The sequence below is a fragment of the Cibotium barometz genome, chromosome 4 (genome assembly GCF_041138505.1).
Source record: "Cibotium barometz isolate CiBa-2024 chromosome 4, ASM4113850v1, whole genome shotgun sequence".
In the NCBI taxonomy this organism is placed as follows: Eukaryota; Viridiplantae; Streptophyta; class Polypodiopsida; order Cyatheales; family Cibotiaceae; genus Cibotium; species Cibotium barometz.
This window is the reverse complement of record NC_141049.1, coordinates 66,254,676-66,274,822: the sequence shown is the minus strand read 5'-3', so window position 1 is coordinate 66,274,822 and position 20,147 is coordinate 66,254,676. Positions and strand designations below refer to the sequence as shown.

The 20,147-nt window shown below is 43.5% G+C and overlaps 1 protein-coding gene across 1 annotated transcript; it reads left to right on the top strand.

The window, feature by feature from the left end:
* The first annotated feature begins 5,246 nt into the window (after positions 1 to 5,246).
* Positions 5,247 to 8,683, top strand: LOC147639526 (pentatricopeptide repeat-containing protein At4g39530-like). The gene has a single exon (XM_086792246.1). It carries the CDS (start codon positions 5,647 to 5,649, stop codon positions 7,918 to 7,920), a length of 2,274 nt encoding a protein of 757 aa, XP_086648372.1. The 5' UTR covers positions 5,247 to 5,646; the 3' UTR covers positions 7,921 to 8,683.
* Positions 8,684 to 20,147: the final 11,464 nt, after the last annotated feature.

Genomic DNA, 20,147 nt, shown 5'->3' with positions numbered 1-20,147 from the left:
CACAGATCATCCTTAGCATACTTGATAAGCTCTTGGAGGACTTATGCCTGGATACCATTAGGACCAGGAGCTTTCTCCTTTTTCATAGAGAGGACCACATGCTCCACCTCATATGAAGAGAAAGGTCTGCCAAGTAGAGCTTGGGTTGCCACAGGGATAGTGCTTTCTACTAGCTCCAAGAACTCCTAGAGTTTAGCCATATAGCTATCCTCAATACATAAAGGTGAGCCCACAATATTAGAGAGGGTCTGGACAAAGAGTTTATTCACACTTTTTTCATCTGTAACTATAGACCCATCTGGGCCTCTGACTGCAGCTATAAGCTCATTGTCCTTCTTGGCTCTACCCTAGATGGAGTGTCCCCTGTTTTGAGTCAATACAAGCCTGTCTGTACTCTTGCTGAATCTGCCCTTTCCATTTCAATGGCCTTAGCTTTATCCTCAAGGGTGTGGAGCAGTGTGTTGAGAATGGAATCATCTGAGTTGTGACCACAAGCAAGTCTTATCTTCTCAAGTGCAGTCTCTAGCCCCATTGAGTCTTCTCTCCTTTTCTTGGCTCTTCTCTTGCCCGTCTTTTTGGCCAGGTTGATTACTGCCTCCATCCCTTTCTGCCATCTGACAATGGGGTTTGGAACACCAGATACTGCTTGCAGCCAAGCTTTTTCCATCTCCTCACAAAAGGCTACATCCTTCAAGAATGAAACATTGAACTTAAAGGGTGGGGGTCCTTTACTGACTTTCCTGTCTATTTTACATTTGAGGCTTATGGATACTGGAGTGTGGTTAGAAACTGTGTGGCAGTGTAGCAGCTTCCCCTTATTTCATGATGGGTCCAGGACCCTTGCTCAGAGAGGTACACTCTATCCAATCTTCTTGCAATGAGTCTCTGCAGGGTGTGCCTATTGTTCCATGTTGGGAGCATGCATGGTTCACAACCTTTCAATTCTACAGCATCTCTGATGTCAAACTTTCTAGCCCAATTATCCCACTGGGGGGATGGAGCATCAACCTGCTGGTTCAAAGTTCCAGTCACCTGCTGTCTGCAAAACAAATGGGCACATCCCAGTCTAGCTGGTAAAGCAAATCCCACACCACTCTTCACTCTGGTTCAGAGTTGGGTGCATATACATTAATGAGACCAATCACTTCACCTTCCACATGGACCTTACATGCAATCATTCTACCACAGGGGGGCCTGATTACCTCCTCAACTCTATGTCTCCTGTTCACTAGTGTCATACAACCCCCAGTACCTCTGTCTGAGGTGCTTACCATACATTCAAACTGCTTCATGTTAAACAACATGGAGCCTGTCTTGGTTTCCTGTAGGAACAAAAAATCAGGCTTCTCCTGACTGAGCAAGTGCCTGACATAGCCTTGCCTGGCTGGGCTACACATACCCCTTACATTCCAGGAGATTAGTTTTAAGGGTCTTGAGTACATATTATCCATCAGCAAGATTGATAGTGGTATATACCTCATCCTCTTGACTATCCAAGAGTACAACAAACTCCCTAGACCTATTCCTAGCTGCCTTTTTAATGCTGCCCTTGAGCCTGATTCTGTTGGTAATGTCATGAAGGGCTTTGTCTGTGCTGCTATTGCCTGCCTTAGTGGCTGTTTTCCTTTGCTTGGCTTGTTGCCAGCCATCATTCTGCTGCTTCTCCACCACCTCCTTATCCTGGTGATTTGTAGCAGGGGGAACTTGGGGGGTGACTTTACCCTTGCCTTTGTCTTGAGGAGCTGCTGGAGGAGGGACCTGAGAGCTCCCTTCTTTAGATTGCACCTGGGGAAGGGCCTGCTGTGCTGCTACTGGTCAGGTTTTTGCTGAGCCTGAGGTGGGACCTTGGGGTTCCCTGGGTGAGTTGTCTGCTCTGGACATTCCCTTGCAAAGTGGCCTTGCCCTCTACATTTGTAACAAGAGTCTGGGAAGGCTTGGAATTTGACTGCAATATCCACTTTATGATCACCCAATGTGAACTGTACCACATCTGGAACCTCAATCCTTCTGTCCCAGAGAACACATGCCCTCTTAGCTGACTTACTTTCACGCATGCCTTCCTTATGAGTGTACAGGACCTTCCCCAGAGCTCCTGCCATGACTTTGACTTGGTCCCACAAGTAGTATGGCAGCTCAGGGAACTCACAATCCATACAGGGCACTGGTATTGAAGCATCTCTTCTGGTTTGATGGAGGGGGCCCATGGCACAGTATACACCAGGTTGCCTTTAAAAGCTGCAATTGTCCCAAGCACATAATCCCTCTGGGCTTCAGTCTCCATAATGGCCTGGAAGAAACCTTTGCCTGCAAAGTGTGACTTACTAAGTCCAGCCCTACCCCCATACACCTTTGCAAACCATCTTCTGAACTCATCCTCAGAAGGTGGTTTCCCCATAAAATACATGTATACCCCACAGGACATTGCTTTATGCAGCCCTGCAATTGCCTTCCCCATAGACAGTTCCACCTTGGTCTGGAAGACCTTCTTGCCTTCCCCATTCTTGGCAGATAGCTTGTCCATGTCCTGAGCCATCTCTTGATACAAGGAGGCTTGGGTCTCCTCAGAGATACCCCCATACTGTAGCTTTTCTGCATAAGTCTGCTCCATATTACTGAAGGCTTGCTTGGCGCCTGATCTAGACATGATCTCTTCCTGCTTGGCGCCTGCCCACCCACACTGTCCAGGGGACCGTCCCCGGAGCGCGCCCTTACAGCTGAACCGTCGATCTCCACCTGTACCTCTGCGTTCGTCAAGAAGTCCATGTTCCCTACTCTCGTACTCGTGTAGGACAAAATTACTTTACAAATAGTTGCCATAGATTTCTTTTGGCCTACTAGCTTAAAGATGTTGCTAAGTTTATTTCTAAATGTGTTCTTTGTTAAAAGATTAAAAGTCACAAAGGAAAGAATTTTGGTTTGTTTATGCCTTTACTTATTCATAATGATCCATGGGAACAAATAAGTATAGATTTCGAGTAAGATAGAATGTTAGTCACCATAACCTCTATATGCACATTTTATTTATATTATTTACAAGGATTAATGTGTTTAATTAGGTGTGTGGGCTGGTATGATATATTTTAGATGTAGGCAATGGTTGAGTGGTGAATTATGTGTTAATCGTGGGTGGAACATGTGGTGGCGAATTATGTGTTAATCATGGGTGGAACATGTGTTGGTGGACCACTATGAGATATTTTGGAAGCCATGTGAACATCTTTTATGGTTTCATATTCACGCATTAATATTTTTGTAATGCTAAGGCCTCATACCTTTGTACATACCAAATAGTATTTTATACTTTTGGCAGACCCAATACTTTTTAATTGTAGCTTGCTATATTTTTGTAGAGCTTTTACGCTCAAAAACTCAAAAGTACTTGTGCTTTGTTTTTGGAAGTTGTCTTTTTGAAAAGCAAGCTTTTTCTAATATATAATATGGGTGAGTGGTACAAGGGCCACACTCACCCATATTATATATTAGAAAAAGCAAGCTTTTTCTAATATATAATATAGGTGAGTGGTACAAGGGCCACACTCATCCAGGGGAGATTCAACCCAATCTATTCTCCATCTCTCTTTGTTTATTTAATATTGTTTATTAACGTTCATGATTTTAATTCGTGCAAGTATATGTTATGCTCTAATTTTGGTGTTTAAGAATTAGAGTTTCTTCTCCAAGTGTCATAAAGGTCGTGACATACACATGTATACATACACTCTTGCCTACTTGCACGCACACCCTTGCACACACACACCACACACATACATACACGTGCATGCACACTCAAGCGTACACAAATACACAGACGTGCACATATACATGCACACGTGTATGTGTGCATGCTCGAGTGTCTACACATACACACGTGCATGTATACATGCACACACAAGTGCACGTGCATGCATGCATACACATGTACACATACACACACACACACGCGTATATACACACATGCATCCACACACAGGCACATAGATGTACACACACATAGTCGACACACACAGTCTAAGCGTGAGGGTAGCATGGGCCGCCTTCATTAAGGCTTTACTACACGACGATGCACTCACATAGATACATGCGTACACACTATCGACACATAAAGGCACACACACAAAGTAGACACACACATGTGTATGCACACACATTAAAAAAAAAACACACACACACACACACACACGTACACTATCTGAATATAAGGGTCTATACGTGCATTAGTGCGAGAGAGTGTGTGTGTGTGTGTGAGAGAGGGTGAATGTGTGTAAGAGGAGAGAGAGAGAGAGAGAGAGAGAGAGAGAGAGGAGCGCATGTGTATGTGCGTGAGAGAGAGAGAGAGAGAGAGAGAGAGAGAGAGGAGCGCATGTGTATGTGCGTGTGAGAGAGAGAGAGAGAGGAGCGCATGTGTATGTGCGTGTGTGAGAGAGAGAGAGAGAGAGAGGAGCGCATGTGTATGTGCGTGTGAGAGAGTGTGACAGAGAGGTGTAAACCTACACACATGAAGAGAGAGAGAGAGAGAGATGTGTGTAGGTACACATACATATTGTAGTAGTTTTCATCCCAACAAAACATATGCACATCTCACAATATGAGTGTATTCACACATAATCCCTCACACTCGAATATAAGCTCACAAGTTGGTACGTAGTGAATTTGAATTATTATTTTGAGGAGATTGTTGAATTTTGTTTCTATGCACGCATCCATGACTTGCGTGTCTCTCCTAGCACATGCTCCTTTTCTGCCACATAGTAGGAGGAGAGCACGGCCTGGGGTCGCCTATGGCAAGAGAGGGGGAGAGCTACCACGTGGAAGCACTATAGGCGGCAGCTGCTCGAGCAGCAATGCGGGAAACTAATCCCATATCTACCACTTAGTAAGTCTAAGAGCTCCTCTCTAGCCACGTGCCACATGGCAACAATGTGGTATCAAAAGTACTTGACATCAATGGTGCTTGGTGACAAAAAAGGAAAATCCTGTGACGTGGGAAAACTATCCGAGGGGACTTGGTGCCTTGGTGCGGGGTATGTTAGCCCGCCCCGAAGAATATGCATCTATATGGGGAGGAGGTGCAAGGAGAGGCAAAGCACGTTCCTAGGTGTACCTACCATGGGTCCGTGCTTTGCCTCTACCTCCTCCCCCATAGAGATGCGGGCGGGCTAACATACCCCCAGGGCACCAAGTCCCCTCTAATAGTTTTCCCACGTCACAAATCCAACACGTCTCTTAGAAGGTTTACTAATCTGAGCCCGGACTGGCAGTGAACAGGGGTTAGGAGCCCCCAGTCCCCCTCTCCTGTTCATGCCCAGTGGGACGTTTTTCACTTGTAGAGTGTTATATTCGTTGTCGAGCCGAGGGCAAGGCAAGCAAATAGGAGGCGCGCACGAAAGGATGTCTTCAGACGGCTACCGTAGCATTCCATTTTTGCAGAGAAAGGAAACTGATCTGATTTTTGTAGATCAGATTGGGGCTGCAGCCGGTGGGTCTCCGGTGCCCTTTGCTTGGTACACAGACCCCATCAAAGGGCCCCAGATTTCCTACAGAGAAGGGGATGGCTAACACTCCAGAAAGCGGAAGAAGAAAAGCGAACCAAAACTGCGGCTGGGAGATGTAGAGGAGGCACCACCACTCGCTCCTTTGGATGAAGACATGCCGCCCCTGCCTTCGGTTGAGGACTTTTCTTGCATCTTGCACAAGTTCAGAAAGGAGAGAAACCCAGTGCATGTGCTTCTCTTGCATGCCCACATGCGCAAACATGGGCTGGAAGCGAATGCATCACTCGGCAACGAACTCGTCTTGATGCTGGTGGAAATTGGAAGCATGGGCCATGCCCAGCTGGTTTTTGACAGGCTACCGTATCGGAATGAGTTTTCGTGGAACTCTCTTATTATAGGTTATATCACAAACGGGGAGCCACAGCGCGCTTTCATCCTCTCCCAGAGAATGCAAGAGGATGGTTCTCTACACCCTAATCGCCATACTTTTCTGGCCTTATTGAAGGCTTGCACGAAGCTGAAAGATCTGGAGAGAGGCCACCAATTACATGCTGAAATTTTCAGAAAGGGTTTGCTGGAAAGAGACCTTTTCATTGGCAGCACTTTGGTAGATATGTATGCCAAATGTGGGTCCCTTGCAAAAGCACAGGCAGTGTTTGACAAGCTTACAGTTCATGATGTAGTCTTGTGGACCACACTAATAGCAGCATATACAGAACACGGGCACGGTGAGGAGGCACTCACCTGTTTCAAACAGATGAAGCAGGAGGGCTTCTCTCCAGATGCTGTGACATTTGTTTGCAGCTTGAAAGCTTGTGGCAGCATAGGAGCCACTGACAAGGGCCAAGAAATACACCTTGAGGTTACAAGAAAAGGATTGGAAAGAGATGTTGTTGTTGGCAGCACCTTGGTTGATATGTATGCTAAATGTGGCTTGCTTGCCAAAGGGCAGGAAGTGTTTGACAAGCTTCCAGTTCGAAATGTAGTCTCGTGGAATGCACTGATTGCAGGATATGCCGAGCACGGGTGTGGGGAGGAGGCACTCCACAGTTTTGAACAAATGCAACATGAAGGCATCTCTCCTGATGATGTTACTTTTGTTTCCAGCTTGAAAGCTTGTGGTAGCATAAGAGACATAGACAAGGGTGAAGACATACATGCGGAGATTACTAGAAAAGGGTTGGAAAGAGACCTTTTTGTTGGCAACACCTTGGTTGATATGTATGCTAAATGTGGCTTGCTTGCAGAAGCCCAAGTAGTGTTTGACAAGCTTCTAGTTCGAGATGAAGTTTCATGGAATGCACTACTTTCAGGATATGCAGAACATGGGCGGGGCAAGGAGGCACTGGATTGTTTTGAACAGTTGCAGCACGAGGGCCTCTGTCCGCACATTATCATGTTTGTTTGCAGCTTGAAAGTTTGTGGTAGCATAGGAGCCACAGGAAAGGGCCAAGAAATACATGCTGAGATTACTAGAAAAGGGTTGGAAAGAGACATTATTGTTTGCAACACTTTGGTTGATATGTATGCTAAATGTGACTCGCTTGCAGAAGCACAAGAAGTGTTTGATAAGCTCCTTGTCAAAAACGAAGTCTCGTGGAATGCACTGATTGCAGGATATGTGGAACACGGGCATGGTGAGGAAGCACTAGATTGTTTTAAACAGATGCAACACAATGGTGTGGCTCCAGATGCCGCCACGATTGTTTGCAGTTTGAAAGCTTGTGGTAGCATTGGAGCGACATACAAGGGCCAAGAAATACATGTTCAGATAGCCAAGAAAGGGATGGAAAGGGATCTCTTTATCGGCAACACCTTGGTGGATATGTATGCCAAATGTGGCTGGCTTGCAGAGGCACAAGAAGTGTTTGACAAGCTTCTAGTTCAAGACGAAGTCTCATGGAATGCACTACTCACAGGATATGCGCAGCTTGGAGAAAGTGAAACTGTTTTTGATATCTTTAACAGGATGGTAGGAGAAGGTAGAAAGCCAGATTTTTTCACTTTTGTAAGTGTTCTTAATGCATGCTGTCACGCAGGTCTACTGGATAAGGGCCAGATGTACTTTGCGGCCATGAGAAAAGAATATGGCATCGTCCCAAATCTTGAGCATCACAGTTGCATGGTCAATCTCCTTGGTCGAGCAGGTCATGTAGACAAGGCGGTAGTGATGATCAAGAAGATGCCATGCCATCCAGGTATTGTGGTATGGCATACTATGCTGGGTGCTTGTCGAAAGTGGGGCAATGTGGAGCTCGGAAGAGAGGCCTTTGAACATGCAGTGCAACTGGATGAAAAGGATGCTGCAGCATATTTCTGTATGTCCAACATCTATACAGATGCTAACATGCAGGACGATGCAAACAAGGTGGAGGCAATGAGTGGAAAAACAGTCATGGAAAATGCAAGGACATGGTTGGTGCACTAATGGCCTGGGAATTGTGGTTTCCCTTTTGGTTGGGAATGGAAGGCATTTTTAAAGCAAAATATTCAATGCAAAACTAGAAGACCTTTTGTACAAAATGTCTAAGGGTATGCCCCAGGTTAGCATTGGGTCTCACTGGACAATTTTGATGATGCCAAGGAAGGTGCGGTTTGTAGGTTCAGTGGAAAATTGGCCCTAACATTTACACTCAAGGGGACATCCATATGTGTAGGCAGAACTCTCAAGTCTCTGGGTTTGTAATGGTGTCCATTTGGTTACAATAGCTACAACTTACATCACAGTGATGACTAATGAATTGTGCAGAGATGGGGTTGGCCGTGTATCTATATAGGCCTATATGCACAGAGCAGCCATGACATGGCCGCATAGGTCTGTGGTCATAGTCAGTGTCACCGTCCGTGGTGTAGACTCAGCCCATAAAGCTGAACTAGAGAAGGCATAGCAGTTTCCCCGCCTCCCACTGCCATCCAAGCTCATCTTGGGCCTCATTCTGGCCCTGCAATCTTGAGACATAATATCCAAGAGTAAAGTTTGCCTACTCTATGTGTGGAGCATGTAGCCTATTTGGCAGTATGCCAAATCTAATCCAAGTAGTCTTGAAACCGTTTGGCCTCCTAGGCCATCTTCCTGTGGGAATACGGGGATGCGCTCGGGCCACTCAACCATGTCTACTCCTTGTAATGGGGGCTGTACAAACTGAAAGAATGGCTGTAAAACAGAAAAAACAGCAAATAGATCTTGCAAAGAAGCACATGTGCAAAAAGAACTGAAGTAGAAAACTTGTTATCTGTTGAAGTAGAGCACGAGGGCTGCCCGTAGGTGCATACAACCAACAGCAGTAGCTGAAAAAATGATGTGCTAATGATGCAAACCCAAGCCACCTATATATAGGTTGGAGAAGAGCTGGTCGGTCAGTATAAAAACAGTGGGCTGGCCGACTATGCAAAAAATATTAAAATAATGTCTAAAAAATAGCAAAAAATATCTAAAATAAGATGAATGCATGGCCTCATAAATCTGGCCAGATACAGCATGAAATATGCACATATATGCCCAATCTGGAGATGATAATGCCAACACCACCTCTTCAGTGTTAGATGGGCGGATCGATTTCAGCATGCCGAAGAAAGACCTCCAAAGAGTATGAAGGAACAACCTCCTCATAAGAGGCACAAAGCTTGCGAAAATATGGTACATTTGAATATCGAGAAGGTCTTCGGAAGAAGCCACAAGAAAATCGAGAAGATATCAAAGACGAAACAATAGGATCAATCTGAAGAGAGAAGCCTTGAGGAGATGGAACCATAGATGGTACCTCCTCTGCATCTGCAACAAGTATCGGGATTGAAGTAGGCTTCTCCTCTGAGGAAGAAGGAAATGAAACAACCATTGGAATAAACTGATCATCAGTGATAGTAGAAGTTGTCAGGTTCAAAGTAGGGACAGGCTCCAAGATAGTGGAAGATGCCTCCTCTGAAACATAAGAAAGAGAAGCAACTACCAAAGTAGGAAGCTCCTAAATATGTGAGGATATCTCGGCAAAATCATCCACCTGCCCAGTAGAAGAACCACTATCCTCCTCTGAAAGAGACGAGAGAAAATCTGCAATAATAGCATCAGCATGAAACAACACAAGGGAAGGGAGATACTCATCCAAAGGGATTAGAGGAACTGATAAGGTCTCTATCAGAAACTCCTGTAAATAATCCTCTGTTGCGGATAGGGCACTGACTTCTGAATCAGAAGTCTCCTCTGTGACCACTAGGATGGACTCATCTTGCTCCTCTGAAGATGAAAGAACACGGGGATCATAGACAGCAAGAAAAGCCATCTTAGCATGAGACTTCGTATCCTCCTCTGTCGTTGGCGAAGTATCTGAACCATCTGTCGTGGGTGAAGTGTCTGAGCCGTCAGAGGAGGACTCTTGTTTTTTAGCATTGGCTTTGGCTTTGCGGAAGGCAGCTTGTCTGGCAAAACATTTGGCCTCAGAAATGACCAAGTCGGCCACAAAACTCACAAGATTTCTTCATCCTGGAACCCTTGTTGCTGTCAGAATCGTCATCATCAGAAGATGACTTTGTGGTGACTTTTTGCTTCTTGTTGTTGGAGTTTCCTTTTCCGCCTTTGCCTTTGTCCTTGCCCTTGTTAGAGGCAACAAAAGCAGACTCTGACTTGCCTTTTCCACGAAGCATGCACTTGTCGTGGAGATAACTCACGACTTCCTCAAAAGGGGGGAGAGGATCACGGAAATAATTGTGATCTTTAAAAGAGCCAAAGGATGATGGCAGCTTACCAAGTAGTTTATGGATCGGGTTGTTGGTTGAGCTCCCATACTCCTCAAGCTGCCTCTTGATCCTTGTGAATTCCCCAATCTTATCAATGATATTATCTGAGTCACTGATGATAATCTTCTCAAGATCCGCCTCCAACTTAGCAATCTTCACGGAAGATACTCTCTCGAATCTCCTCTGAATCTCATTCCACATCTGACTAGCATCACTCCAAGAAGATATAAATTGTGCCTAGATAGATGGTGTCATACAATGGATGATGATGAGACGAGCTTGTGCATCCAGAACTCCATGAAACACGGGATCCACCGTGTGAGGAGTGGTGACAGAGGGCCACACACCTGCTCCTTCAAGAGAAGCAAATTGCGTATAAAACGACCAAGTATGGTAGTTGGTAGCAGTCAGCTTCATGGAATCACTCACTTGAGGGGGTGAATAGGATGGCACATGGGAATGGGTTGGGATGAGGGTTTGTGGGAGGGGAGAAACGAGAGAAGTGGTGGTGGTGGGGAATATGGAAGGAAAAGAAATAGGAATCTGGGAAGAAGGCAGAGAAACAGGAAGTTGGGAAGAAGAAGCCTGTGAATTTGGGGCTTGGGAGCAGGGAGAAGAAAATAGAATGACTATGACTAGAAGCCATATCTCTGATAACGCAGCAAAATCCTCCTCTTCAACAAAGCTGATCAGAAAATCAACAAACTTCTCTAAAACTGAGTGCAGCCAAGAGAAAAGAAAGGAGAAGAAGGGATGGGAGCATGGGAAACCAAAAGAAGACGTAAGAAATGACTCCCCTGGGTTAAAACCCTGTTGTAGCACCAAAATACGAGGCTGAGATTTGAAAACGGAGATCTCTGGCTCAAAACACAGCACCTCTGTGGAAAACGCAGGTCCTCAACAGAAAACGCAGGTCCATAGCAGAAAACGCAGCTCCTTTGTAGATGTAGATGCAATGGATATTTGCCTATAGTAGTAGATGTAGAAAACGCAGGTCCCTTTGTAACACTGGGCTCTGATACCATGAAAGAATAGCTGTAAAACAGAAAAAACAGCAAATAGATCTTGCAAAGAAGCACATGTGCAAAAGAACTGAAGTAGAAAACTTGTTATCTGCTGAAGTAGAGCACGAGGGCTGCCCGTAGGTGCATACAACCAACAACAGTAGCTGAAAAAATGATGTGCTAATGATGCAAACCCAAGCCACCTATATATAGGTTGGACAAGAGCTGGTTGGCCAGTATAAAAACAGTGGGCTGGCCGACTATGCAAAAAATACTAAAATAATGTCTAAAAAATAGACAAAAATAGCAGAAAAATATCTAAAATAAGATGAATGCATGGCCTCATAAATCTAGCCAGATACAGCATGAAATATGCACATATATGCCCAATCTGGAGATGATAATGCCAACACAAACATGGGCTAGCCAGTATAATATGGGGGTGGAGCATTGATATCCAACAGGGTGGTGTGGCTTGGCCTTGTGCGCTGGTGAGCGCTTGGTGTCCAAATCACCCGCCCAACCCGAGTCACCAAAGCCATTGAGGGTCTTGCTTTCAATATAGGTGATGCCGTATTCTTGACTACCTTGGATGTATCACAACACCCGTAAACCTACTTTCCAATGATTCTCCTAGGGCTTGTTGGAGAACCTGCTCTCAAAATAACAACAAAAATGATGTCTGGTCTAGTATTACACAAGAAGACAAGACTACCAACCAATTTCCTGTATAAGGTCTCATACATAAGGTCTAAGGTATCTTCAACAGACAATTGCAGATCAACCTCCATTGGGGTACTAATTGCCTTTGCATTTGGCCATGCCAAATACCTTGAGTCTCTCACTTCCTGAGAGAGAAAAATTTTATTTGGCTTCTTCCAGACCTCAATCCCCAAACAATAATGCATGAGCCAAGAGCTGTCATGTCAAACTTTGCACTAAGCATCTATTGTGTTTGTGAGATGTTTTCCTGGTGATCCCTTATCGAGATGAGGTCATGTACTTAGAGAACAATGACCATATACTTCCCCTTCTCATAAAAGATACTCATTTACATCTGAAGGGATGTGTAAGAGAGTAATACTCACAAAGTAAGCATTACTCTTTTGGTACGGGTGTGTTTTTCAGTCCATAGAGTGCCTTTCATAACTTGTAAACTTTGCTTTTAGAATTGGGAACCACAAACATTCCACATATATCTCCTCCTCGAGGTTTTCATTGAGGAAAGCATATTTTACATCCATTTAGAGAACATGTCATTTCCCTTGTGTTGCCAATGCAAGAAGGGTGCAGATTGTGGTTAACTTGGTTGTAGGAGCAAAAGTTTCTTAAAAGTCAAAACCATCAACTTCTGTAAAACCTTTGGCATATTTCTTCAAAGTACCATCAAATTTGTATTTTGCTTTGTAAACCAATTTGTATGGGGAAATTTCACACATATTTGAATGCTTCAATGAAGTATGTGTGAAGGGTCGTGGGTCAAAAAATTACCTTATGTCTTGGAAAACGATCTACAAGGTCCGAGTGTGATTTTTCAAGATGGAGTCATATTCTGCTTGCATGGTTGTCATCCACTTTAGATTTCCTTATGCTTCAATAAAGGTGGTAGGCTTCTGACTCTTGAGTACCTCTGTCATAAGAGCAACATTTACAAGATTCTCCTGAGGCTTGTTTTGCTCCTCTAACCTTTGGATCTGTGAACATCTTGAGACACATTCTCGATGGTAGGAGGTTTTACTCCATCCAAAAGTTGCATATATCACTTAGGAAATGTCTGATCTTTTGTGGCATATCATGCTCTTATTCTTCATCTTCAAAATCCATGGCCATAGGAAATGGGACGGGTTGTCCTTAATCAGAATGCGAGAAAGCCCGTGCTACATGTGGAGCTTGTATTTCTTTGGTGATTTCCTTGTTGTATGATGAAAGAAGAAGGAAGCTCCTCCTCCATCTGATGTGATTGTTCTCGAAATACTACATCACAACTCACTATGATTCTCTTTGCCTGAGGGTCATAGAGTCGATATCCCTTCGACTCTATGTTGTAACCCAAGAAGATACATTTTTGGCTTTTGGCATCCAATTTGGTCTTCTGAGAATGTGGAACATGTACATAACATTCAGACCCAAAAACTCTCAAAGTATGCAAAAGGTTTCTTACCTGAATATGCCTATAATCCTTTGCTGGCTTTTGTTGTACTTCTATTTAGAATGTACACAGTTGTGTAACTGCCTCAATCCAAAAGGATTTAGGTAAATTCTTGCCATTAAGCATATTCCTTTCTATCTCAACAATAGCACAGATTCTTGCGCTCTGCAACACCATTTTTCTATGGAGTGTGAGTGGTAGTGAGCTCTTGCTTTATGCCTTTTTCTTTGAAGAAACCAAAGAATTCACTAGACATGAATTCTCCTTCTTGGTCTGTTCTGAAGTGCGTCAATTTTGTTCATGTCTCAGTTTCAACCAATATAAGCCATTTCTTAAACTTTCTAAAAGCCTAAGACTTTTTCTTAAAACAAAATACAACCAAATCTTTCTACTGTAATCATCTCTTAATGTGAAAAAATAAGAAGAACTTTTAAGTGCAATTTATAAGAATATAGCATAGTGGAAAGATAGATAGCAAAACACAGTGCAATAGACAATGTAATAGATAGAGAATGGAGAAAATTTAAAATTCTAAGATAGGTACAATGTGATGGTGCTGTCCACCAAGTAGAGCTTAGATGGCAATCGTTACATTATCAAAATCGAGTTCTAAACACGGTCTTGGGGACATCATGTTTCCTGATCTGGACCTAAACCTAAGGCCAATTTTAGAGAAAAAGAAGGTGTATCATTGAGTTGGTCAAATAACTCGTCGATACAGGGGCATTGTTGAGATATCGAGCTCAACTAATGCTATGATGGACATTGATGACCCGCTTGGGTGATAGCTTCTACATCTACACCACTGGCATGATTGGTGAGATTATGGGTGATATACGACCAGTGGGATGACATGTGTGATAGCCATTTTGGATTACTAGAGATTGGCATAGTTATAGTGCCAGCTCATTTAGTCGGGTTCACATTATGGACCGACCCTTGTATGTTGTAGTAGTTGAGTACTAACCCATATAGTGTGTACTCTTATCTTTATGTTATGATGGTTGAGTAAAGAAGAAGAAGATAGAAGAAAATTCAGCTATCCATCTCTCTCTTGTGTCTTGCTCTCTCTTGTGTGTGTGTGTGTGTTTGCTTGCTAGGGTTTGAAGCTCTCCCTCTCTCCCACATTCTCTTTATGGTATCAGAGCCTAGTTTGTGTGAGAGCTAAGGAGGCAAGAACGAGCAAGGAAGGAAGCGGTACTACATGGGTAAGAGCACCATCATCTCTTTCCCCTTCTTGGTTTAGGTACAACACCTCCTCAGTAGCTCTGGGAGCTACTGAGGAGCTACACATCTCCGATTAAGGAGCTGTTTTCGTGGAAGTGGAGCTATAGGAGCTACACATCTCCGATTAAGGAGCTGTTTTCGTGGAAGTGGAGCTATAGGGCAGGTATTGTGTCGTATAGGACAAATTTTTTTTGGCCAGATTCGCGTTTCGGGCGCGTTACGGGCCCCGTTTCGTCACTGCAGGGTAATGGCTGACAGTTTTTTGGAAGTTCTGGTAGAGAATTGTATCTGCTCGAAATCTCATTATTGCAGTGCAGCAGTGCATTTTAGAAGTGCAGAAAGGGTTTACACATGTATTGTTGATACTGGGTGTATGTACATGTACTCTGGTCACATTTGGTGACATAAGCTGTGCTGAAGTATCGCTGCTGCATCAGTTATAGGAGATACTGCTGTATTACAGGTTGCATACAGAAGTTATCTGTTTGCAAGTTATTTGATGTTGTTGCAGGAAAACATGTTTGACGGAATTAATCAGATTGTTAGTGAGAAGCTCGATAAGAATAACTTCCATGCTTGGAAGTTTAGAATGACCAATTTCCTAATGGGTAAAAGATTTTAGGATTATGTAGAAAGAGACAATGAGGAGCCTCCAGAGTTATCTAAGGAGAATGCCACTCCTGTAGATATAAAGGTATTCAAGGATTGGAATCAGGGTGCAAGAAAAGTCATGTACTGGCTTTCAATTAGTGTCACAGACACTATGATAGGACACATCATACAGGATGCAAACACTCCAACAGTTGCGTAGTAGAATCTGGTTCAGATGTTCTAGAGTAACACAAAGACAAGGAAGTTGCAGTTAAAGCAAGAGTTGCATATTGTGGGAAAGAAAAGCATGTCCATCAATGAATATGCCTTAAAGATCAAGGGCATTGTTGAATCCCTTGGGTCTATCAATGTTCAGTGGAGGATGATGATTTGGTGAGTGTCTGTCTGAATGGGCTTGGCAAAGAGTACAAGCCCTTCAAGACCTCCATTGTAGTTAGGGAGAATATTCCCAACTTTCGGGACTTGATATCTATGCTGATCATAGAAGAAAAGGCTTTAGGTGAGGATTTGTCTTTACAAAGCAAGAACACATCGGAACAGACCTTCTTCTCTAATTCAAGTAGAGGCACAGGTAGAGGCTGTAGTTGAGGGCAAGGTAGTGGCCGACAAGGAAATTAGAATTTTGAAAAACAACAGTCCGATTCACAGCAGCAATTATACACAAGTGGAAGAGGCCAGTCTAGAGGTAGGGGGAGCTAAAGAGGCCGAGGTGGTTGGCAAAGAAATCAAAATGTAAATAGCATAGAGTGCTATTACTGTGGCAAACTAGGACACATGGCAAAGGACTACTACAAAAAGCAGAATGACATTAAAAGTGGAAAGTTGTAGCAAGGCAACTATGCATCATCTAGCAAACATGGAGGTGATGAGACAGAAGTGAGCAGCTATTTGTGATGCAGCACATGCTTAGTTCCATAACAGGGGATGTGTTAGGATCTCAAGATATATGGTATGTGGATTCTGGCACCTCTAACCACATGACCAGTCATGTTGAGTGGTTTAGAGATATGTAGAAAATGAAAAAACTAGGTTATGTAGAAACAAGTGATGATACTGCATATCCCATTGCGCATGTTGGTAAAGTGTCATTGTCTATGCAGGATGGCAAAATGAAGTACTTGGCTGATGTACTTCATGTTTCAAATATTACAAGAACCTGGTTTCTGTTGGACAGATGGTTGAAGTCTGCAAGTGAGGTTTAATCCTCAAGGATGTTTTGTGGAAGACTTCAAAAATAAGTGTGGCTTGGTTGTAAAGGGTAACAGAAATGGCAGGATGTTTTCTTTGGATGTGAACATGCCTGAGATAAAGGCAGCCATGTTTGCGCATGGAACAGGTGTCATTGCATATATTGACATATGGTACAAGTGCATTGGTCATGAGAATGTACAGCGTCTGAAGTTTATGCAGGCCCAAAGTATTATTTTACAGGTTTGCCAAAGTTTAAGGTTGACGGTATGCATAAGGTATGTAAAGCATAAGGGAATCAAGAGGCAATTTATGTGCAGGTACACTCCGCAAGAGAATGGTGTTGCAGAAAGGAAAAACAGGCACATTACAGAAGTGGCACATGCCTTGATTTAAAAAGAATATGCCACATTACTTTTGGGCAGAAGCAATAGCAACTGCTGTGTACATTATGAACAGGACACACCACTGCAGTTGTTCATGGTATGACTCTTGAATAGAAGTTTACAGGCATAAGACCGGATGTGTCTCACTTGAAAGTGTTTGGGTGTATTGCATATGTACATGTTACTGATGAAGTGAGAACAAAGTTGGATCCAAAGGCAGAGAAATGCATCTTTATTGGTTATGCTATGGAGCAAAAAGGTTATAGATGCTATAACCCTACCACTCGTGAGATGCGAGTAAGCAGAGATATTGGTATGATGAGTAGCTGGTATGCACCAGCAGTGAAGGTAACAGAAGATGCAAATGTAAGAAGTGCTGATGTTGCACCACATGTAGAGCAACAATCATAGGTGCTGAGTGGACCTGGGGAGTCCTTGAGCAGTGGATCCAATGTTAGCCCATGGTCAGGCAGGTTGAGGAATGATGCAGGTACACGTATCACGGAAAGGGAAGGAAAAGGTAGATCAAACTTTTGTGCCTGATCGGTCAGCAGAGAAGGTCACTCATATGTGGATGGTGACTCTAGTGGTGGCTCTGAGTAGAGCCTTGATGAGGAGCTTGGCATTTCGTCTATGGTTACTCCTGGTGTAAGGAGAACCAGGGTTGTTTTGAGGACACCTGGCAGTGATCTAGGTGTACACAGGTCTACGAGGGTTAGATACCTTGTTGATAGGTTGAGATATGATGGATATACAGCCCATCATTATGATTACATGGTAAAAGCAATATAGGAGGTTGAGCCCACTTGCTTTTGAGCAAGAAATTGGAAATACGAAATAGGAAGATGCTATGGAGGAGATGGCATCATTGGATGCAAATGCAACATGGGAGTTAGTGCCTTTGCCTAAGGAAAGGAAGGCAATTGGATGTAAGTGGGTGTATAAAGTCAAGCACAATGCTAATGGTTCAGTGAGTAGGTACAAGGCAAGATTGGTTGCCAAGGCCTATGCGCAGACTTATGGCATCGACTATGAAGAGACATTCAGCCTGGTTGTTGCAAGAATGGCAACCGTGAGAGCTGTCATTGCTATGGCTGCAGTAAAGGATTGGTCTCTACATCAAATGGATGTAAAGAATGCTTTCTTACATGGTGATTTACAAGAAGAAGTTTACATGATGCAACCACCAGGTTATGAGAGTGATGCACATCTAGATTTTGTGTGCAGGTTACGCAAAGCCTTGTATGGCTTGAATCAGGCACCCAGAGCATGGTCACTATTTTACGTTAAGAATGCTGGGGAAGTATTTTGACCGTCTTGAATGAGGTCGTGGAGACCTAGCTGGTAAAGTTGCAACAGCAGGAGCTGACGGAGAGTCAACGGAGGACGTCTCGCATAGCAAGGTCGGCCAAGGTCTTGACCAGCCTCGGTTCGATTTAAATGGTGAGCTTCCGATACGGTGGATGAGGGATCAATGAAGCGGCCTATGAGTGAAGCGCTAGGTCACCTTCGAAGGATCCTAGAGGGTGCTAACCATACAGTGCTCGGGCTCTGGGTCGCCAACGATACTTACCCACACGTGCATCGTGGAAGATATTGGAACAAGAATTAAGAGTTGTTTTCTGAATTTGGGCATGGATCTGGCTGATTGACCTTGCTGGTCCTCAACGGATGAGTCCATGGCTCTTTTATATGGATCCGTTGGTTGATCTTGCTGATCTTCAACGGCCGAGATTCCATTTTGTTATGTGAATATATTGCCGGTTACTATGAGCTAGGAACTATTGAAAAGGCCCCTGAGTGGATAGGTGGTGTGAGCGTTTTGGTTGCCAATGATGCCATAGGTACACCGATGAAGGAATGATTGGAAATAAGGATTCAACCGGAGATTTTGACGATTATGATCAGTGACACAATGGTTTCATTAAAAGATTATTTTTAGAAGATGCTGATTCTGTGAAAAAGGCAATTTCATATTGGGTGTGTAAGTGGTGTGACTAGTTGTAAGTTTGCATGAATTTTCAGCTAGGGGGCCTGGGAACTCTTTTCCCTCGTACCCGGGACAAAACCTAACCAAATTTCTAATTGGATCCCATCACTACAGTGGTTGGGCGGTTGGCTAACCCATGGGACTTAGGACTGATGGATACTTAAAATGAGACTAATTTCTATTGGTACGATAGATGAAGTAAATCTCGGATAAAAATTGTTCTATGGAAAAGAATCAACAGCTGTGCCTCTCAATGAGGAAAAAAGCATTGGTCTCTATGATCCAAGTGCAATCTTTCCCTTGATTTGACTATGGGACTTACGGGTTCGGTCAGATCAGTTCTGTTAGTTAAGGCTTTTGACTACTTAGAGAAAAGTTATCCTGGAGGAATCGCCCGTGTGCTTTCCAGGCAAGGGAAGTTTTTGCGAGTTTCGGTTTTGGAAGAACCGATGGATTAGTCTCTTGGCTGGATATCTGTGGGCGAGGCCCCGAGTGTGGGACCTTGCCTCGCGTGCAAGAAGTGCTGCTTCCGCTGCTAGCACCCCAGAATTCGTTGCGCAGTGGGGTCAGGGATCTTACAGCTGGTATCAGAGCAATTTGGCTAAAGTGGATCAACCGAGAAGCCAAGAATGTCATAAATTTATGAAGTAGAAGTAAAAGGTTAGAATTGTGTGATGAAACTCATACAAATTGATATTCAGAATGAAATTCCTAATTTGATAATTGGGTCTTCACATGGAAGTACTACAATTGTATGGAATCCCTGACTTGCTTGAGGCCTAGACATGATGGTATTTACCTTATAATTCTAAGGACCATGACTACCCGTATATACCGACTTTATTGGCAGTATATATAAGTAAATCTAGGATCTTGAAATTATAAGCTAAAATGCTATCTAGATGATGAATTCGAATGTGGTTGATATGATTTTAAAATACTGGTTGAGAACTGATGAGTTGAATTGGATTCTGATTAAAAAATGATGATTCTTGAATTTTTGGTTGAAAAGCGATGAACTGAGCAAAACCACAATGAGGATGAATGGGACGAGTCCCTGTGTTGATGTTTGTAATTGGAATGACGATAATGACTTTAGCAAATCACTATGAGATTAGTGGATTGTGCTGACAGATTGCTACTGTTAACTCTTGACCCAGTGGATCAAGTTAAGGGATGACAAATTAAAAATCTATAAAATTGAAATCCCCCACATGGAGGACTGTCCAGATGAAAATTTCGGTCTAATAGACCATTATTGTGTTAAAGATAGGAATGATATGTTCTGAATGAATTGTTATGTGATAATGCGAGTATCTTTATCCCACGATTCTGTGGGGAGCCGACCTATCTAAAGAACCCCAGAAT